General features: G+C 54.4%; 1 protein-coding gene across 1 annotated transcript in view; it reads right to left on the bottom strand.

Moving 5' to 3' along the window:
• Nucleotides 1–21,708, bottom strand: part of CDH22 (cadherin 22) — a 67,152-nt gene extending 45,444 nt beyond the window's left edge. Inside the window, exons 1-3 of the mRNA XM_042930791.1 lie at nucleotides 21,454–21,708; nucleotides 12,598–12,892; nucleotides 274–393 (exon numbers count right to left, since the gene is read on the bottom strand). Of these exons, the coding sequence (XP_042786725.1) occupies nucleotides 274–393; nucleotides 12,598–12,892; nucleotides 21,454–21,708 (670 nt within the window). The remainder of the gene's footprint in view (nucleotides 1–273; nucleotides 394–12,597; nucleotides 12,893–21,453) is intronic.
• Between the last annotated feature and the right edge of the window lie 204 nt (nucleotides 21,709–21,912).

The following is a 21,912-nucleotide window of genomic DNA, read 5'->3' as shown; positions in this document are numbered from 1 at the left end:
CTCCGAAGTCCTTTCAGGGCGCCCCATGTGGCCGCATCCTGCTTCTTTGTTTCTCTGCCAGTCTTGCCGGCGCCCCCAGGCCTATTCTCTTCTGTCCCTCAGCCCTTCGCTCTTTCTGTCTGGCCGCCCTTCCCTCTCTGCAACCCTGGAACAGGCAACACGCCTCCCGCTCCGGCCATCGCAGACCTTGGCCCGCCCTCTGGCCCCGCCCTCTCACGCCCCTCCTCCGAGTGCGCCCAGGCCCCGCCCCTCTGGCCTGGCCCCGCCCCTCACCGGTCTTGGGGTCCACGGTGAAGTGGTGCTCGCCGTCCAGCACGCTGTACACCAGCCGAGCGCTGCTGCCGTACGTGGGGTCATCCGCATCCGAGGCCATCACCTGCATCACCGATGTGCCTGGGCCCGGGGGACCAAGAGAGACGGGGGGGTCACCCGGGGGCCGCTGTGCCTGTCCTCCCCACCCCAGGGAAGCTGGGGGAGGAGATGCGGGCTGGAGGTCATGGCCAGTCCCCTCACAGTCCCCATCCCCACACCGACTCCCAACCCGCTTCCTGATCTGGGGCCTTCCTGTGGCTCAAGCATGACCATGGAATCAGAGCAGGATTCAAATCTCCCTTTGGTGGCTCCCAGCTGTAGGAAGGCAGCCTCTCTGAATCTGTTTCCTCGTCAGCAAATGGGGGTAGTCCTTGGCTCTTAACGTCGAGGGAATGCATTTTAAACTCTCAGGGCAGACTAGGCCCCGTCTCTCAGTGGGTGGTGGCAATGGTCATCTTCATCAGTTAAGGCCATTAGGTCCAGGGTTAGAGCCAGGACTGGAAACCAGGCACCTGACTCACAAAGCAGGGGTCTCCCTACCCACCCCAGCCCCTCCTGATTTCTCAAGGGAATTCTCTTTCTCCTCCCTTCCTCCCCCTCCAACCCGATGAGAGTTGGGGCAGCCCAGAGGATAACCAAGTTCCCTGGGGCTCAGAGGCCAGTGTCATTTGGATCTGGGGCAGGAGGATGGCAGGGCCCAGCTTTCCCTTTGGAAAGTAGTTGGCTATGGGCCCTCCTGCCCTCCTCGCCCCTCCCCCTAGGAGCCCAGACTGTCCCTGCCCCCAGAAACACACACACACACACACACTTCTCCACATGCTCCGCACGCTCTGCACGTAGGCTGCTGGGGAGAGTATAAATTGGATAAAAGTCCATCAAACAGCGGCAATTAAGTTATTGATTTTCGACGCTGCCTCATTAAACTGGGAGCTTCTCTCGGCCTGTCCCAGAGATGGCTCTAATTTGACATCATGTTCAATTTGACGAAATCAGGGCTTGGGACGTGAGGTTGGACAGGATGGGGGTGAGGGGAGGGGTGGGGGAGGGGCTGGATGGAGACACAGGCAAAGCCTTCTGGGCCATCTGAACCTTTCCAGAAAGCAGGGGGTGAGGTAGAAGACCCAAGAGGAATCTCGGGGGGGGGGGGGCTCAGGACCTCAAGGGGATGAGACTTGAGACCTCAAGTTTCACCCAAGGGGATGAGACTCAGACCTCCCTTCCAGCAGATGCTGCCTTCTGAGTGCCCTGCTAGGGAGGGGATGGCGCCCAGACCCAATGAGGTTCTGGGTGGGGCCCTCCTGTGGCTGAAGTTGGACTCTCTGGGCCAGCAGGGTGGCACGCTGGGAGGGGAGGCCCATTCACTGCTTGGCTAATGAGTGAGGCTTTGGAAATGCTACTGCAGCAATTCTGCTAAGCCCAGCCTGCCGCCCGCCTCTCCCGCCTCCAGCCTGGGGCCCTCGATCATTCCAGACAGACACATGTATTTATTTTTCACTCTTTTGCATTTCTCATTTCCCTCTCCGTGTCCCCCCTCCCAGCCTGAGCCTCTTAAACCGGCCCTGCAATGCGCCTCTCTTTGGCGGCTGTGGTTCCATGTCAACCACGTCAGGGCTGCCCAGAGAAGCGAATGTCCAGCTTCACCCGCCACTTAAATCCATCATCTCTAATCCTCATAGTATTTTTGAGAGGCAGAGTGGGCCCCTTCAGGGTACAGGTGAAGAAACAGGCCAAACAGGTAAAAAGACTCGACCAAGAGCACACAGAGAGGAAGTGGTGGGATTTGAGCCCAGGACTCTCTGAGACCAAAGCCCTCCTGGGTGGCAGAGTCAGCACAGGCAGAGTGGCTCCGGGGACGGTGGCCCAGGGTACTTAATCATGATCAGTGATGACTCCACCACTTATTAGCAGTTTGACCTTGAACACGTCACAAATCCCTTTGTGCCTCAAATTCCTCCTTTGTGAACTGAGGATGATAGCACTACCGAACTGCTGGGATTGGTTTTGAGAATTCAAATAGATTTCCATGTTCAGCACCGAGGACAGTGCCTGGCCCTTGCTAAGAACTCCGTAAATGCAGGTTGTTGTTGTCTCGGAGGCAGAGGCACGCCAGTATACAATAGTACAATCATGCCTCCCTCACAGACATGCTGCAAAGGGAGAAGATACATAAAGCATCAGGCTCATGGTGGGTGCTCAATAAACAGTAGCTGTTGTAACTGTTATGAGAGAGGGTCTCCCTGTCATTCCCCTCTGCCTGTTCCCCCCACCCTTGGACAAGGCACAATGTCAGGCTGAGTGACTCCCCAGGGACATGGTTGATCTCTCTCTCTCTCTCTCTCTCTCTTCCTCTCTCCCTCTCTCTCTCTGTCTCCCTGGCTGCATCCCAGGGACTCCTGCGGGGATGATGGAATCATTTCCCCAATCCAGGATTCTTTATTGCAGCCATTACAGTTAATGCCGACACGTGGGGATGGTGAAGGGTCAGTGATTCACCACTGGCTCCCCTAGCTCCAGACCCCCTCCTACTTTCTTCACAAGTCAGCCGTAGCCCAGAATGAGCAGAGAAAAGGGTGCCAGGCCTATGGCTGCTATGAGGCCACCTCGGGGTCATACCCCCTACATTCAGCAGTTTGTATTTTATAATGACCATCATGTCCAATCCCTCCTTTAGTCCTCAGGTCAACTGTATGATGTGGATGCACTGTTGTGCTGGTAAATGTTTAACCATCGTCTCCAAGGCGTAGATGGGTGGGGAGGAAGGCCCTGCTTTGTAGTGTTTGTTGATTTCCATGTTGATTTCCAAATACTCTCACCAGGGCCAATTTCAAGCTACCAATGTGGATCAACTGGCTCACAAAACAGAAAATCAATATTTCTCTCTTGTGAGCTGATAGGAACAAGCATAGTACAATCCTACATCAGTCCCATTTTACAGATGAGGAAACTGCTATGCACAGGGAAGGGTGAAAATGTGAATTAATAATAAGTGATAACAAAACCCACTATTATATATCATTATCCGACGATAATGATAGATTACATTTATTGAATAACTACGTTGTGCTAGATACTACAATAAGCCATTTACGTATATTATCTCATGGAATTTGCAAAATAAGCTTGAAGTAAGCTCTATTAAGATTTCCCCTTTACAGACAGAGAAATGAGGCTGAGTGAGGTAATGAAGCCGTTTGTGCCTCAATTTCCTCATTTGTGAAATTAGGGTAGTATTACTCCCAAACTCTCAGGATCATTGTGAGAACACAAATAGATTTCCCATGTTCAGAACTGAGGACAGCGCCTGGCCAAGTTCACCTGGCAAGAGGCAGGATTCAAACCCAGGCCGATCTGATATCAAAACTCACATGTGTCTGGCCTTATAAAGTAGGAGGTCAATAAGAGTCGAAGTGGACAGGCAAGTGAGAGAGGGAAGAGTCAGAGAAAGGAGAGGGAGGGTAGAGGAGGGGAATGGCAAGGAGCTGCATTCAGGATTCTTCCTGCCCAACAGCTGGTTCAAGCTCAGACTTCCAGAGGCAGGACTGGGATTGGCTAGGATGAGCTGGTCACCGTCGTGGTGCTTATGCCAGCCAGCTGTTGAGCTACATGGGGTCAAGGGCCTATAGGCTGGCATAGGAAGGGTTGCCCAAGTGATTCTTGGGTAAAACAGGATCTCAGGGCCCAGGGTTCCATGTGGAATGTTAGCTATGGAAAGGCTGGTCCTTGGGGAGCACAGAAACCAGTGTTTCTCAACGTGGCTGCACATTAGAATCTCTTAGGAGCTTTAAAATAAAACTGATGCTGAGCCCCACCTCAGACCAATTCAACAGCGCTCTCCTGGGGTGGAACACAGGCAAGGGTATTTTTAAAAGCTCCCGCAGTGATTCTAAAGTGCATCCCAGGCTAAGAACAGACGTCCTAAACCAAACCCCTGATTGAACTGATGAGGAAACTGAGTCATCGAGCCTTTGCTCCATGACCCTCCCAAGGTTCTACCATTAGTAAGTGGTAGGGAAGGACTCAAACCCAGGTCTGTTGGAGCCACCAGGTCACCCTCCTGGACTCACTGCACCTGTACTGAGACCGGAACCTGGAAGGAAGAAGTAAGGGTGACACACGCCACCAAGTCAGCAGTGCTCCTCCCAGGCAAAACCAGCATGAGACAGCAGACCCTCCTGCGAGGAGATGACCCTGGGTGGGCTTTGGCACCAGTGAGTCTTGGGTTCAAATCCCACCACTTCCTCACTCTGTGCCCTTGGTCAGATCTTTCTCCCTGTTTGACCTCTTTCCTCACCTTTAATCTAGAGGACGCCCCTCTGCCTCTCAGGGATGCTCCGAGGACTAGAGATAATGGGTTTACCCGGCTGCTAAAGCTGACCATGTAGCAGCGCTCAGTCGTTTATTCCTCTCTCCTCTCTCTGCATGGTCAGAAGATCTCTGGGGCTGCGTCCTCGGCCTGGAGTAGGAGATGTCTGGGCACCATTATTGGGGGGGGGGACATGGTCACCCCTCATCTCTGGTTTATCTGGGTGGCTCTGACATGGTTTGTCATGGAGTCAGAATTGGAACCCAGGGCCTGGTTCCCAGGCCAGAATTCTTTCTTTTCTTGTCCCCTCAACTTGACTATCTGTGCTCTGGGACTCCCAGGAGGAGTCCCAGTTAGCTCAGGAAGGAGGTGGCGCTGTATGGAGGGGACTTTAAGGAAGTCATCCCCGCCGACTCCTCAGCTGCGTGGCTGTGGGAAAAGTAACCTGACTGGGCCTCAGTTTCCCTTCTGTGAAATGGAGATAACACCTCCTCCTTCCTGCCTCCCTGGGTGAGGGAGGCCCTTTAATGAGATGAAAGAGAAGAAGCACTTTGGAAAAGAACAGAGTCCTCAAACGAGGTGACCAAGTGTCATTATTACGAAGATGTTTGTAATTATTACCATCCTGCCTCTTCCCTACCTCCCTTTGCTGCCCTGCTGGGCCTGGGGAAACCCTCAGCTCACATTTAGCTTCTCAAACATTTATAAAAAATGAGTCCCACCCCCTGCTGCTGCCAGAACGGCGCGGAATGCTTTCTATTAAAAATTAAAAACCACTTGTCGAGTCCCTGGGAACGTTCAGATTACACGGGAAACAAACCCCTTCTCAAACTCTCCCTCCCAGCTCCCTCTTTGATCATCACTTATAACGCCGGCTCACTGGGCTGGCCTCCACAGCTTTCGCCCGCCCAGCCAGGGCAGCCTAATGACTTGCTGGAGAATGCAGGAGTGTGGCTGCAGGGGAGGGGGATAGAGGGATAGAGGGGGAGGATGCAGGCCCAGAGACAAGTGACAGAGAGGGTGGCACTGAGAGAAGGGGCTCGAAAATGGGTCAGAGACAGAGAGACAAGGGATTACAGGGGCAGAGATTCAGAGAGACGGGCAGCAAGAAAAGTGGGAAAACAGATACTCCGACATATGGGGAGAAATTAGGACAGAGACAGAGAGATGAGCAGCAGAGAGGCAGAGATACATAGAGACAGGGAGAAAGTGGAACACGGAATGTGACAGAAAGAAGTAGAAATGCAGAGATAAAGTCAGAAAGTAGACTTATATAGAAACAGAGACAGGCAGAGATACATATTAAGCAAGAGGAGAGTGGGAGAGAGTGGGAGGGGGGACAAAAAGAAGAAACAATTCTGGCTCCGTTGGACGAGGCTGCCCTATGTTGCCAACACACTTCTCCAGGGGCTCCAGTGACCTCTGTGACACTGTCCCCTCCCTTTCTCCTCATAGGTCCCAGCCACGGACTCACCCGTGCAGGCAACCCTTGAATATTTGTGGAAGCCTAATCTGTCCCCCTGAGAGAAAGGACTCTCCTCCATTCCAGTGTGAGACCCTTGTGCTCTCTGTCCTTTCCACGTTTAAAGGGGACCCTCTAGTAAGTAGTCTGGTCACCTTGTTTGTTTGGGACAGAAACATTGCAAGTGTCTGCGATAGGATCCCTCTGCCTGTTGCAGAAAGCAAACATTTTTTTTTTTTCTTACAGTTCAGTTCCATTCAGTCATCCGACATCTACAGAGCACCCACTGTGTGCCATACCCTTTTGCACGGGGCCTGGCCTAGAGACGGTGCTCGTGTTTGTTGAATAATTTGTTGATGGAAACGACAAAGAAAGGCAGGGATGCCGTCTTCACTGTCCGGGTTCCCTGGGCCATGGGGACGACTCCTGAGGGCCAGGGCCTCTGCTCCTCTCTGCCACCTCTCCCCACCAAAAACTCTCCTGTCCTCTGCCCCCCACCCCCGCCCCCGCCGATCCTGGGTGGTGAGAGCCAGTGCCGTTGCTAGGCAAGGAGATATTGCACATATAGATCTTCCTGGACTTTAATTAAAAACATCTTTAGAAGTTGTCTCTGCAGAGGCCAGCGATTGATTCCTGGCTTGGGCCCGAGGGCTGCTGAGCCACACTCTCTCTGGCTGCAGACAGGACAATCGGAGGCTCCCAGCTTGCTGCTGCCCTCCCCAAATGAGACCCTTGGGGAATACACTGCCTCCTGCCCTCCTCCTTTCCTCCCTGCCACCGTCCCCCTCCCCCTAGCACAGGATTCAGCAGTCAGAGAGTACGTTCTTCCAATTTTTATCTCCTTCCCCTCATGAGCCTCAGTTTCTTCAGCTTTGAAATGGGCATGTCAGCACTTGACCCGAGAGCGCCCGGGGGAGTGAAAGGAGATCAGGGACGTGAAAGCGCTTTTTGCAAGCCGTCAAGGCCCTGTGCCTGGCTGTTTCCCACACAGGCTGAGGCCAGTGGCTTGGGTTCCGTTTCCGGGTTCTGGGTCCGGTTCTGGCCCCAGCTCTTACTCTGGAAACTCAGGCAAGTTACTTTATCGCTCTCGGCATTTATTTCCTCATTGGTTAAATGAGGACAGTAATACCTGCCCTGCTTATTCCCCAGGATTGTGAGGATAAAGGGAAATAGCTCTGCGAAAGCAGTGTTGGCTGACAGCTGTTATTTAGTAAATGTCCCAAGAAGCGTGGACTGTACTGCAAAACGGCCTCTTTTCCATCTATTAAAGATGCTGCTCACAGAGGAATTGGGATACGTGGAAAAACCAGCCATGGCAGAGCCCCTGCCCATTTCCACAGCCCACTGAGCCCCAGTCCCAGGGCCCAACAATGCCAATCCTCTGCCAAATGAGCCACCCCGGGGGCGCCTGGGTGGCTCAGTCGGTTAAGCGTCCGACTTTGGCTCAGGTCACGATCTTGCGGTCCGTGAGTTCGAGCCCCGTGTCGGGCTCTGTGCTGACAGCTCCGAGCCTGGAGCCCGCTTCGGATTCTGTGTCTCCCTCTCTCTCTGCCCCTCCCCTGTTCGTGCTCTGTCTCTCCCTGTCTCAAAAATAAATAAACGTTAAAAAAAAAAATTTCAAATGAGCCACCCCGTTCTCTTGCCTTTGCTCGCAGCAGACATCACTAATCGATTGCGGCGTTTTCTCCAGAGTTTGAACGAGGCCTCAGACTCCTTCTCAACACAACCCTACAGTCACTGCCAATCGACCGGAGTTGGCCCCAGAGACGAAACTGATCTGACACCACTTTGAGGTCAGGGGGAGTGTCTTGCTCATCTCTCCATCCCCACATACCTAGCAAAGTTGCCATGTACCCAGTAGGCACTAACACGTGTTTATTGAATTGAAAGCAATTGCTTATTTTTCTACCCCCTTGGGGCTATATATATAAAGTAGGTGCTAATAAATGTTTGCTAAGTTAGGTGACTCATCTCTGCAACCCCGACAGAGCCAAGTATACTGGAGGCCTTGTACATAATGGGTGCTAATAAACATTTGTGGATTTAATTCAATTACTTATCTTTACATCCCCTGCAGTGCCCAGAATAAAGCAGTGGCTAATAGATGTGTGTTGGCTTGAACTTCTCATTTCTGCATCCTCAACAGTGCCAAGCATACTGTCTTATACGTAGTTGGCATTAATAAGTAGGTGCAGTTGGATCGTGCATGAAAGCCCTGCGGAGACTTGCTGTCCCCTGGCCAGGTTGTGACACTCGTGGGTAGGGGTCTGGTGCCCCCAACATGAAGCGATTGTCCAGTGCAAGTCTTTTCTCTCGAAACTCACTCTCTTGTTGGTTTCATCCAGCCTCGACCTTTAAGTTCCTCCTCTCTGCTGATGACTTCCACAGTTGAATCTCTGACCCTGATCGAGCTCCTGACCTCCAGACTCAGAGATCCAACTGTCCCCTTGACGACTCTACTGGCATTTCTGGTAGACGTCTTAATGTTAACATGTCTGAGAGTGGAGTCTTAATTTTGTGCTGTAATCTTGCTCTTTCTGGAGCATTCCCCATCTCAGCATCATCCTTGCCTTGTCTCTCTTTCACCCCCCAATATCCAATCCCTCCCAAACCCCATTGATTCTACCTTCAACAGGCGTCCGGAATCCCATTCCTTCTTAAACCCTACACTCGCCTACGAATCAGCTTCACCTCTCGTCCGCACGATCGCAGCTGCCTCCGCACTGATCTCCCTACTTCCAAGCGTGTCCCCGAAAGTCTATTCTCAACATGGTGGCCAACAAGTCGGCCTTTAAAAGTATAAGTTCGATCACGGCACAACCAAAATCCTTTCAATGGCTACAACGTCCTACATGATCCGGCTTCCGGAACCTCTTCTGATCTCATTGGACAGCCTCCCCTCCTCTCTTACTCCTCTCTTCACCCACAGTGACCCCTTGCTACTCCTCAAACGTGACAAACACACTATGCCTCAGGGCCTTTGCACTTGCTGTTTTCGCTGCCTGAACAGTCTCCCTCCAGCTTAGTGATTCTCCAAGTGTGGTTCCTGAGCCAGCAATAGCAGCATCGCCTCAGAATTTATTAAAAATGCAAACATTTCTAAAAGCCCAGACCTGCTGAATCAAAAACCCTGGGGGGAATAGGGGCATCAGTCTGTATTTTAACAATACACTGAAATGTGGGTGCACAACAAAGGATTAAGCCACTGTTTCACATAGCTCCTTGGTTCCTTCAAATCTCCTCTTTTATTAAAAAAAAAAAAAAGGCCACCCTGACTCCTCTTTCTAGAATAGCACTCCCCCAATATAATGCCCAGTTCCCTTAGCTTCACAGCACTTGGACCACAGGGCTGATGCTATAGTGGCTTGTTTATTTCTTTCTTGTCTGTCTCCTTGCTGTATATGTATGTAGGTTTCCTAAGCATCCCCAACGCCTGGCACAGAGTAGGCACTCAGTAAATGTCTGTTGCGTGAACGAACCCCTTCGGTGCTTAGAAGAACACTTTGTGTCCAGAGAGAGGCAGGGACTTGCCCAAGGTCACGTAGGGAGCCAGGCCTCCTGACTGTCGGCTGCAGGACCTGCTTCACCGCATTAGGCTCAGCCTGCCTGGCTGCCCCTCCTCAGAAGCGTGGCTCATCGGAGGCCCCCGGCACACTTCCCTTCCTTTTTAAGCTGTGAGCGGTTTAATTTGCGAGTGCCGCCGCCTTTCATGTCCCAAGCTGCGTCCCTGCTCCCTCTGATCTCTGAAGCTGCCCAGATCCTGGTGCCGCCTGTCGGGCCCGCCCTCCTCAGCCCAGATCAGGAGGCTCAGTAATTGTGACTGATTTTCAAAGCTGCCTGCAGTCTCCGCAAGCACCCCGGTGTCAGATTTGCTTCCCCTTCAAAAAGTTGCTCAAATGAAATAAACTAATTTAATTTCTGCTTCCTCCCTCCCCCTCCTGGGTTCCTTGGCTTGTCCGAGTTGAGTCCCAATGCCTGACTCTTCCCTGAGCTGAATGTCAGAGTCAGTAGGCTGGGAGAGGGAGGTGAGGCAGCACAGGGGCGCCTGAGGCTGATACTCATGAACCCGGTAGTGGTGGGTGCGGGGGGGTGGTTCTGCCTCCAACAATCTGGGTGACCTTGAAGGTGCCCTTGCCCTTCTCTCGGCCTTGGTTCCCCCAAGTCTGACACAGAGACACTGCCACTCCAACAGTCTGGGACCCAAGCCCTGACTTCCTCAGTCACCGACTTGCTGTGTGACGGTGGGCACATTTTCTCCTCTCTGAGCCTCAGCGTTCCCATCTGTCCAATGGGGATGCTACCATCAGTCCTGCCATCTCTCAGAGTTGAAGTGGGAGTGAAGTGGTGGATGCCTGGTGGACGCCTCCCTCTGAGTCCCCTGTCCCCACCCGTTCTCCGAACTGTAGTAGAGGGAGCTTTCTAAATGCCCATCGCTCCCTTGCTTAAGTCTTTCCCAGGTTCGGTGCCTCCCTCAAGTCCTTCGGGTATGGTTCTTGCTTCCTTCTCCAGCCTCATCTCTTACCACCTTTCTGGTCTTTTCTGGTCTTTCTGGTCCGTTTGGGATGAAGCGAGACAGGGCCAGAGTCTGAGTCGGTGAGTAGGGGCTGCAGGACCAAGGAAGTCAGGGGCTTGAGCTGCCCCTGACTTGCCGTGTGACCACGGACACATCACTGCCCCTCTGAGCCTCAGTTTCCCCCATTTTCAAAATTGATTTCTAGGTAATCACTGGGCTCTGCAAGTCCACGGGTCTTTGCTTCTGACAACTTCCGATTTATCTCTCCACCAAGCCTATATATTGAAGTGCCTTTCGCAAGGTCTCTGCTTGGCTGTCTCATCAGGACTTCCAACTCAGCACGATGGAAACCAACTCCTGATGTCCCTCCGTCCTCCAGACCTATTCCTCCAGCTGCTCCTCCCGTCTCAGTAAATGGAAATCCCATCAGTTTAATCGCCCAGGTCAGAATCTCGGGAATCATCCCCGAATTGTCTCTCTCTCGCACCCCGCATCCCATCCATTAGCAAATGCTTTCAGCTCTACTTTCAAAATACACCTCACAGTCGACCTCTTCTCTATACCCTTACTGGTCCCACCTCGTTCCAAGCCACCATCATTTCCTGCCCAGGTAATTGCAATATCCTTCTCAACGGGCGATCTGCTTCTGTCCCTGCCCCACTGCCAGCCCCACCACCATCGATTTTTCACAGAACAGCACGGGATCCTGTTAAAACTAAGTCAGATTGTATCCGTCCTCTGAACAAGCCTCTCCACTGACTTCCCGGCTCGCTCAGCATAAAAGGCAAAGCCCTGACTATGGTCCACAGGGCTGCACGACCCGATCGCCTCTCCACTTCTCCTCCGGGCCTTTGCAGCTACGGTTCCCTCTGCCTGGAATGCTCTTCCCCCAGGGCCCATCCTTCACAACCTTCAGGCCTCCATTTAATGTCATCTCCTCAGATAAGCCTTCCCAGACCAATGACGTGTGTGTTCACTTGCTTCCCGCCTGTCTTCCTCAGCCAGAAAGTATCCTCCATGATGGGGAGACTTGTCTGTCTTTTCAATGCCATGTTCTCAGTGCCTGGCACATAGTAGGTCCTTGTACATGCTTGTTAAGTGAATGAATGAATGAATGCACTCAAACAGACACATATAGCACGTCCTGTGCACGCACAGGCCTTAAAGTGCCGTTTGACCAGCCACATCTGGTCACTGCACACTCACGTGTGAATGCACATGCACACCAGGCATACGTGCAGACCTGCGTGTGTGTGTGTGTGTGTGTGTGTATTTACAGCAGCCTGCACCCACATTCATGGCCTCCTGGAGCTACACTCTGGTGGAGCCTGGCCCGTGGAGGGTAACGTCTGTCTGTGGCTCTTGCCCGTGTCTCTGTAGGGGTGGCTGTGTCTGTGCATCAGCTCCATGTGTGTGAGGGGCTGTTTCCTGAGTGGGGTCGTATGTGGCTGTGCTGGGGGTGAGGTCATGTCTGGTTGTGTGGCTGGGCCTCGTTTCAGCTGTGTTCGGCTCTGGCGGTTTCCAGGTACAGGTGTGCCTGCGGGCAGGTGCACCCGCGCCTGTGTAGGGGCTGTGGCCAAGGGCCGTTCGAGGTCTGCGTGGGGCTGAGCTCCGGGGAAGGGCCGTGTGCAGGTCAGCCGAACTTGTAAGTGGGGTTGGGCCCGTGTGCGTGACTGCACGTGGGGCGTGTCCGTGTCCCAGGGTGTCGCTGCGTCCATACGTAGGGCTGTGTCCGTGTGGGGTCTGTGTCCGTGATTATGTGCCCGAGGTCATGTGTGTGCCTTTGTTCAGGGGCGCAGCTGTGACCGGGTCATAACTATGCCTGAGCCCCTGCGGGCACCTGGGCTCATGCCCGTACCCCCTGCCTGCCTGGAGCAGCGGTTCCTGTCTCTCCTGCCCCTCTAGGGTGTCAGCCAGTCCCCACAGCAGGCTCCCACTCAGAGCCCCGTAGCTCCCTTTCCCCCCACGCCCTGGCTCAGCCCCGCGCCTCTGGAGCCCGCCGCCCACCTGTGGGTGAGAGCTCAGCCACGCTGCCAATGTAGGGGCCGTGCAGGAAGCGGGGCTCGCTGTCGTTGATGTCCTGGACCTTGATGATGAACTCCGACTCAGGCTCCAGCAGGCGGTCGGTGGCGCGATCCCGGGCCTGAGCCCGCAGCGTGTAGAACGTTTTCTGCTCCCGGTCCAGGCGCTCCATGGCATGGATGTCTCCCGTCAGCTCATCAATCAGGAAGATGGTCCCAGCGCCCTCGCCTGAGATGGTATACTTGATGGCCCCGTCACCCTCGTCCGAGTCCGAGTGGATCTGGGGAGGCAGCGGGGGGCGGGGGGGGGGGCGGCAGGTCAGTGGGTCTGGGAGGGGGGGCCTCGGCGCTCGCGTTTCGAACAAGCTTCCAAATGGCTGTCTCTGACCTCATCCCGAGTTCTAGGTCCAACCCCCGCCAGACTCTGAGCCTGGCATGTGGTGGGGACAGGGAGCAGAGAAAGGGAGGGGGGAGGAAAGGGAATGCACACTGAAGGGGCACCTCCTCCGTGCCAGGAGCTGTGCTAAGCAATTCACGTACTTCTTTAAAAAAAAAAAAACCAAAAAACGACCTGCTAGAGTAGGTTTTCTATCCTTATTTTACAGCTGGTTTTCTTTTTCCTTTTCCTCCTCAGGACTAGAGTAGTGGGATGGTCTGCTCAAGGTCAGACAGCTAGAGGAACTGATCTGGCCTCCGGCTTGGGCTTTCTCACTCCGTCGTCGAGCCTTCTGGGAGCAGCCCTCGGGGAGGAGGAGGCAGTGCGACGTGGCCCTGGCTAGAGCATCATCCCCCTGGGTGTCCCCGCACAAGTCACTGCACCTCTCTGGGCCTCCCCGGTCACCTCCTCTGTAACACGTGGATCACACGGACACCTCCCTCCTCGAGGTGCTGGGGGACTTGCCTGGCACCACGGGGCACGTGATATTTACCAGCCAACATGGCGGGGGCACTGCCCTGGCATCGCAGCAGGGCCCTTGCTGGGCCAGGCAGGACCCTGTGGCTACGGGATCAGGGAGAGGTCCAAGATGCTGAGGCAACTGGGGCCAAGGGAGAGGAGAGAGATTATTTACCTTTCCACTATCTTAACGACCGGCTCAACTGTACTGGTGTGTACCAGCTGAAAATCAGCCCTGCCAGAGACATAATAAGTGTCCAATAAACGGTAGCTATCGTTATTATTATATTATTTACTAAATGTTAGCTATATATAACTGGGATTTAATCCAGGCACTGTGAGGCTCCAAAGCCCAGGCTGTTTTCACTGAACTCAGATTTCTTAGGCAAGGGACCAGGAGGAAGGCTATTCTCCGAAACGGAAACACCTAGGTCCTGATCCTCCAATGCCCTAATTTCTGAGGCAGCTCTAAGCACAGGGAAAATCATCCAATGAAGCTGGTGACCTTGGGGGGGTCCCTGCCCCGCTCTAAGCTTCCACAGAGATTGAATGCGAATGACAGAATCCTTAAGGCCCCTTTCGGGCCAGGATGCCATGTACCCCAGCCCACTCAGCAGGATAACAGGTGCCAATGAAGTCGTCACGGAGAGGGACGAAAGCCCACCCCTTGCCACGCGGGAGGAACCCGGGTATAAATTCTGCTGGTGGAACTCTGTGTCTGAAAGGTGGATTATAGAAGTGCCATTTGGAAGATTGAATGGCCCATAAACATTTTCATATTTCATTAGCCGATTAATGGGCATCTCTCTCTTTTTGGCGAGTCTGCTGATTCTCAGCAGAAATTGCGGGGAGTAAATGGAGGCGTCTGGTGGAACCTTTCCGGGTCCCCATCCTGTTATAGATTGCCCCAATTAATGCCCGTTCTGGGCTCCACTGAGAAGCCTTCTTCCTGTCCAGTTACTGTTAATAGATTTCTCATAAGTGGCTGGATTGTAAAAACCTCATAACTCAGTTTAATGCCCCCAATAAAATTATCTCAGGACGTCAGCCCTGAATCATCGGCAGTGCCGGGGATGAGGAGACCCGTCTCTCCTGTTTGCTGTTTATGTCTTCCCTCCACCTTTGCCCAGGGGAGATGGGGAGAGGAGAGGGTCAGCTCGTTCCGTCTGCGAGTGCCTCCACGCACTTTCCAATCAGACGTGTCGTCTGCTTGTTGTGTCAGTGAACGTTTCTGAGCCGTGTGGTGGAACAGACAGCCTGGGGGGTGATTCTTAACAGCTTATAATCTAAGTAGTTTTCAGCTCTGCCCTCGGAAATATATTATTCTCCCCATTTCTCAGATGAGAACACTAAAGCGCAGAGAGGGGAAGTCATTCACTGTGTCACACAGCTAAGTTCGGGAAGCCGATCTCCTGATCCCATCACTCACCCACGCTGGGATCGTGGGCTTGTTCATTTTTCCTCTCTGAGTCCATTCGCCCACCTGAAAAACTAGATCAAACCCTTCTGGCACAGGTGCAGTGAGGTTTAAAGGAGAGCACTTCATAATGACCCGAACCCTCTGTAGATCATCGCCGCCTTCCCTTTCTGTCCCCTGGCTCTCTATCCTGTCCCTGCAGACCTTACTTGCTTACATGTGAACTCAGACTCCGGGCAGGGATCACTCACAAGTGACGGGTGGGGAGGAGGGAGCGGAACCCAGTGGTGATGTCACCGATGTTCTTCTGTGAAGAACGACCTGGGGCTTACGCGGTGGCCCAGTGGCTACCCTCCGGGGACTGCAGAGTCAGACCGGGCTGAGCGACGTGGGCCAGAACCAAGAGCTCAGAGCTGCGGGTTTGGGCCTGGCTGGGGCTGCCTGCCCAGCCTGCCTGGGTCCCAGCTCCGGAGTCAGAAAGTGCACCTGGGTCTCTATCCCAGAAGGACACTTCTCAAGACTCTCGGTTGTGAGTGGAGGCTGGGGGACAGTGCTCTTATGTACAGAGCGCCTACTATGTGCCAGATGTGCTGTGGGGCCTCTGTAGAAATCTAATTCCACGATGGAATTAGATGGACATCAATGTATCCCCTTTTCCCAGGTGAGGAGACTGAGCTGGGCCTACATCTGTTTGACTCCAAAGTGCAGTTTGTCCGTCTGTGGCCCCTGCGAATCTGTCAGTCTGGCTGGAGGAGGGGGCTTGGACACACACACCTTTTGCCTCGTCCCGGCCCCAGTCACAGGCGGCCTCTTCTACCTGAGCCTCTCTTCCATCATTTGGGAGAGGACTGCACGTCACAGATCAGGAGAGGTGACGGGCTTTGGCTTCAGGACCAGCCACCGGAGTAGCCTCTCCACTGCCCTGCTGCGTGGCCCTGAGCCAGAAGCTGCCCTTCTCCTAGCCTCAGTTTTCTCATCTGTAAAGGACACGCTGTTGCTCCCCTGTGCTCCAAAGATCCATGAGACAATGTGTGGAAGCTTCTGGCACATGGTAGGTGTTTGATGCAAATTAGTCTCCTTTTCCCACCCCGGTCTCAGGAGGGAGTAAGGGTCACCCTTCGTCCCTGTCTCCTGACACAAGACCACAGGCTGAAATCCTGACCTGACGGAGAGACAGGGGCATCATCTAGTACCTTCTAGTACCGTCGTCTGCTTTCAATGTTCGTTTTTGAGAGAGACAGAGAGAGCATGAGTGGGGGAGGGGGCAGAGAGAGAGGGGACAGAGGATCCGAAGCGGGCTCTGTGCTGACGACAGCGAGCCCAACGCGGCACTTGAACTCTCGAGCCGCGAGATCATGACCTGAGCCGAAGTCAGATGCTCAACCGACAGAGCCACCCAGGCGCCCCTACCTTCTTGTCTTTTAAACCTAGCTTGTTTTCTCCTTCAGGCAACCCTCTGAGGTGCCCCCCACCCCCACTTCGTCCTGCGCACGCTCCCCCCCCCCTCCACACTCCGCCAAACACCTCAGTGTCGCACATCTGTCTCCCCAGCTGTCCTGAGCCTCAGGGGTGTGGACTAACTTTGATTCATGGCCGCTGAACTCCCCATGCCTGGGCCTGCAGAGAAAGTACGGGGGAAGTGAGATAACGAGTGTGTGCGTGTGCATGTGTGTAAGAGTATATGCACGTGTGAGTGTGAGACGTGAGCGCCTTGAGGACCAAGCATGTGGCTGTTCGTTTCCATCTACCCAGGACCCAGCACACAGCTTGGCACCAAAACGTATTGAATAAATGAACACGAAACATACAGCTGCCAGTAAGACTCCCCAGCTGCCTTCTGGGATTTCTGGAGGATCCGATCACTGTTAAAGCCCAGGTGGAGAAGAGCCACCAGACACACGTCTAGACCCTTTACCGTATCCTCACTGATGTCTCATTATGATCTTGTGAATCAGAGGTTTTTCTCTCCCTACTGCACAGATTGGCAAGCCGAGGCTCAGAGAGGGCCTATATTCTACCTAAAGTCACACAGCTAACAAGAGGCAACCCTGAGGCCTCACTCTGCATCCTGGGTTCTTTCCTCCACGGCCTCCTCCTCGAGTGTGGACTGGCCCAGAGGAAATTCCCCCTCCTCAAGCCCCAGCCCTTGATCATAAACAATGTGGAAAACACAAGAGTGATGGCTTCTCATCCCGGGGGGAACTGAAAAATGGGATTTATGAGGCCATTAATTACTTCCTCCTAATTAAATCAAAATTAAATGCGAGCAGAGGTACGTTTTCCTTATTAAAGACAATTAAACGGACAGCGCAGCTACGCAAATAAAACGAGTCCAGGATTTAAACGGAAAGCAAATCAAATAAAAAGCCTCCCCCCCCCCAGAATGAGGGGGTCTGTTCACGCCTGTGCTTCTCGTAAACCAGGAGTTCATCAATTTTCTTTAAATATTAGCAACTTAATTAAATCTGCTCTCCTCCCCACTTTAATCCTGCTGTATATCTAAAATAGATCTCACCGCCCACAGGAGTTGGTCATAAGTGCTGACCCCATAATTCTATCTTTTTTTAAAAAAAAAATTAAAAAATCCTACAAAATCCACATCCAGCTGACAGAAGCCCCGGGGGAAATTACAGTTCCGAAAAGGGATTAGTCAAAGTACCCAGATTGTATGGAAATCTGGGAGGTTGATTTGAGGGTGGGTGCTGCGGGAAGGTTCCTGGAAGAGGTGGGCCGGGCTGCTGAGGGGGCAGGACCACGGAGGGAGTCACCGGTGCGGGGCCGGGGCCTGGGTGGCGACCACTACCCGCTACGGGGGCCCCGGCGGTTCCTGCGGGTGCCGGGTGCCGACAGGAGTCTGGCGGTGAGTGATGAAGAAGGCGCTTGTAAAATAGGTTACCGTTGGGCGCCCGGGGTTACTCGGCGGATGGTGCTGTTGCTAAGCTACCTTTGGAATTCGACAAGGACGGATGCTCCCAGCGGCTCCCTGGGGCGGGGGACCGGGAAGCAGTGAATTCACGGAAACGAGAAGTCCTTGCTTCCCAAAGAGCCAGAGAGTGTGGTATGAGTGTGTGTGTGTGTGTGTGTGTGTGTGTGTGTGTGTATGCGTGTGTGCACATACGACCGCCCACACGAAGGTGGGGCTCGGCTGGAAAGGAGACAGGTGGTTTTTAAAAGTCCAAGCTCATGTTCTTCATATTCCTATCGAATACGGAATATTCAGAGACCATCTGCCCCCTGCCCACCCCCCTCACCCCTCCCGCACCGCTTCGTGGTGAGAAAGCAGGACATCGGGTTGCCAAGAAGGCTTTCGGGGTTTGGGGCAGAGGTTTGTAGCGTCTGTGTAGCTGGGAGGCTCGAGGTGGTGGGAATACCAGGCGAGACCTCTAATAATAAAAGCTAATACGGAGCACATGCCAGGTGCAGGTACGAGCTATACTAGGTCCTTGACATATGACTCGGGGAACCCTCACCGCAACCCTTTGAGGAGGGGATAGTGACAGCCTGTCTCAGCAGATAAGGAACCCAGGGTTCAGAGAGGTTAAATAACGTGCCCAAGATCAGAGAGACAGTAAGGGGCAGAGCTGAGATCCGAGCCCGGCTGCCTGGCTCCAGGCGGCCCCCTTGAGCCACACGCTGTATGCTGCTTTTCCGAAGAAAGCGTGCTCTGGGCAAATGTTTGCAAAGGGGTGGAAACTTCTCTCTCCTCCCCGCACAGAGGTGGGTTCTGGGAATAAGAGAGGGGGGCTCGGGGTGAACATGCCAGAGGGGAGGATAACACCGTCGTCGTGACAGCAGTGGGGATGTTGGGAGAGGCTGCCTCAAGGAGAAGAAGGACACCGGGGCGGGGCACGGTGCTTGGCTCACAGCCAAGGGCAGTTACACTGCACTGGGCCCGCAGCTGGTGTCGGGATATCGGGTCCCTTGGGTTGGTTTGGTCACCACGTTGCTAGGTGACCTTGGTGTGATGTTCTCTGCCTCAGGCCTCAGTTTCCCAGCCTTATAATGAAGGGACTTAGTAAGGCGACAGACTGTGTTTTCTGGAGACAGAGGTAGGGTTCCACGCGTGCTAATGGCTCGCCTGGCCGGATGCAGTGCAAAGTGCTGAATCAGGGGCGGGTTTCCTTCATCCTTGCAGGACCTGGGTGGCTGGGGAGGCCTCAGAGCCCCAGTGGCCAGGCAGACAACAGAGCCCAGGTACCCGAGATCATCAAGCTGACGTTTAGGCGGATGTGTCCGAGCCCTTCTCTGTCTCTCTGGGGTTTTCCTGGACCCAAGTCCGTCTCCCAGGCCTGGATGTCTGGGAGAGGTTTGGAGAATGTCTGGGAGAGTGTTTCAGAGGAGAATGAGGAGGAGACAACAACGAACATGTGGCAGGCTGAACACCGAATAGGCTGTTTTCTTCCTTAATCCTTTCAACAACGCTAGGACGCGGGCTCTTGTAGCCGCCCTCTTACAGACGAAGACACAGGTTCAGAGGGGTGAGGCAACTCGGTCAAAGTAATATGGTTCACGGGTTGGCAAAACCAGGCCCGAAACTCAGGTGCGTCTGGCCCCCGAGCCTGCCTTCTTAGCTTTCCTCACCATCAGCTACGGCCCAGACGGTACTGGTTCCTTCTTCCCCACCCCCCTGACTCCATTCTGCCAGCCCCGCCATCTCACTGCCCTGGCTGGGAGTCAGGAGTCCTCGGCTCTGCCACTAGTTGGCTGGGTGACCTTGAGGCCACGTCTGGAGGGAAAGTAGCCAAGGACCAGGGATTACTGTGTCTAGACCCAAAGAAAATCTAGGTTTCTTGCAAGACAAACCTAGAGATTTACATCAAGGCTTTCCTCCGCTCCCTGATCCCTGAGCCTCCAAAATGAGCACGTTGGTCAGTCTCCCAATTCTCAGACTCGTTAAGCACACAGGCAACTCCAGAGTTGGTCTCTTCCCCGTGTCTGCTGACCAAAACTTCCTGGAAGGCTGACCGGCCTCAGCAGAAACCAGAGAACTGTACCCTAGAAGCAGCTTCTGCCTCCATATCTCAACTGCTGACAAGCCTCTGAATAAGCCAGCCTCCTTCAGGCCTCCAAGTCTTTGCAGAGGCTATGCCCTCTTCTTCATCAGCCTGATGAACTCCTACTCATACACCAAAACCCAGCTCAGGTGTTTTTCTCCTCCATGAAGCCAGCCAACAGATACCGTTTGTTGACCGTCTGCTCAGTGCAAGGTGCTACCCTGTAACCAGAGCATTTCTGCTACTCTGGGGAGCCTCCAAATGGCAGAGGCTGGATCTTACTAGCCTCTGCCTCTCCAGCATCACACCCATGAGGGGCTAGGGATTGGAAGGCCTGAACAAAAGTCCTTCCCCTGGGGCGCCTGGGTGGCGCAGTCGGTTAAGCGTCCGACTTCAGCCAGGTCACGATCTCGCGGTCCGTGAGTTCGAGCCCCGCGTCGGGCTCTGGGCTGATGGCTCAGAGCCTGGAGCCTGCTTCTGATTCTGTGTCTCCCTCTCTCTCTGCCCCTCCCCCGTTCATGCTCTGTCTCTCTCTGTCCCAAAAATAAATAAAAAAAAAAACGTTGAAAAAAAAAAAAAAAAAAAAAAAAAAAAAAAAAAAGTCCTTCCCAGCTTCATACACTCTGAAGGCACAGATCTTTAGCCACATTCATGAGCATTTAGGCAGGGAGTTTGAGAAAGTCACTTTCATTCATTCTTCATTCATTCATTCATTCAATGAACAGTTTGAGAGCAATGTCTGTGCTGGACTTAACAGTAAGCAAAACAAACAGGGTCTAATTGGAAAAATAAACATGAACTGCACAATCAAACAAACACATGCCTAATTAAGTGCTATGAAGGAAAGCTATGGAGACCTTGGAGGGCACATGACAGGGAGGGATGGCCACACACAGGGGATCTGTCCACGCCTGGTGTGGTCAGGATGGCTTCTTTGGGGACGTGGCATTTGAGTGGAGACCTGAGTATCAATATAGTGTAATCAGCAGAAAGAGCAGGACGACCTGTTACCGGGGAGGAAATAACCCAGGCAAAGAGGCGGGGGCAGGACTGGGCGGGGCACTGTAAGGGCCAGCGGGAGAGCCCTGGGACTGAAACTCAGAGGAGTGTGGCAGATGGGGCTGCAGGGGGAGCCAGATCTCTGTGGGCAACGGGACGAAATTTGGACTTGACCCCAAGCGCGTGGGAAGCTATTGAAGAATTTTAAGCAGAGTGGAGAGAATATGTGTGTGACACGAGCAGATCCGCAAACTTGCTCCTACATTCTAGATGCACGGGGCTACAAGACGGGGGGCCTGGGTTTACCTACTAGCACTCTTCCGAGACGCACCGGGGAGAGGGACCGGAGGAGGGCGTGCGTGGGGCAGGGGAGGGAAGCGGCGGGCAAGACCCCGTCGTCTGCCCCAGGCGGGGCGCGGCTGGGCGGAGGCACCAGGGACTGGGACGGGGGTTAGGGGAGCTGGGGTCCCTCGCGCCTCCCAGTGGGTGTCTCCGGGGTCCAGGGCGCGGGGCAGCGGGTGCGGGGGCCCACTTTACCTTGCCCACGTACAGGGGCTCGGTGCCCGTGTACTCCTCCACCACGAAGAACTGGTTCCACACCCAGCCGCGCTTGACGCGGCCCGCGCCGGGCGCGCCGTCTTGCCGAGCCCCGGGCGTCGCCGGCGCGGGTGTGCCCGCCGCCCACAGGCGTCCCGGCAGCGGCGGCGGCGGCGGCAGCAGCAGCAGCAGCAGCAGCGCGGGCGACAGCGCGGCTCCCGCCCGGAGCCCCCGACCGTCGGGCCGCGGCCTCATGCTTGGCGTGCGCCGGGCCGGGGCCCAGGAGCATGGACGGGAGGCACCGGGGCGTCGCCGCTCGGTGGCAGCACGGAGCGGCGCCGCGTCACATGGTGGCTTCAGCGCGGCCGCCGGGGCGCCGCCCCCGACGGGGCACCCGGACAGGCCCGCGGCCCTGCGCGCCGCCCAGCGGCGGGGGCGCCCGGCTGCAGGGGGAGGGGG

Source organism: Panthera leo, chromosome A3 (genome assembly GCF_018350215.1).
Source record: "Panthera leo isolate Ple1 chromosome A3, P.leo_Ple1_pat1.1, whole genome shotgun sequence".
NCBI lineage: Eukaryota > Metazoa > Chordata > Mammalia > Carnivora > Felidae > Panthera > Panthera leo.
Note: the sequence above shows the minus strand (reverse complement) of the source record. Positions and strands in the feature narration are given on the sequence as shown.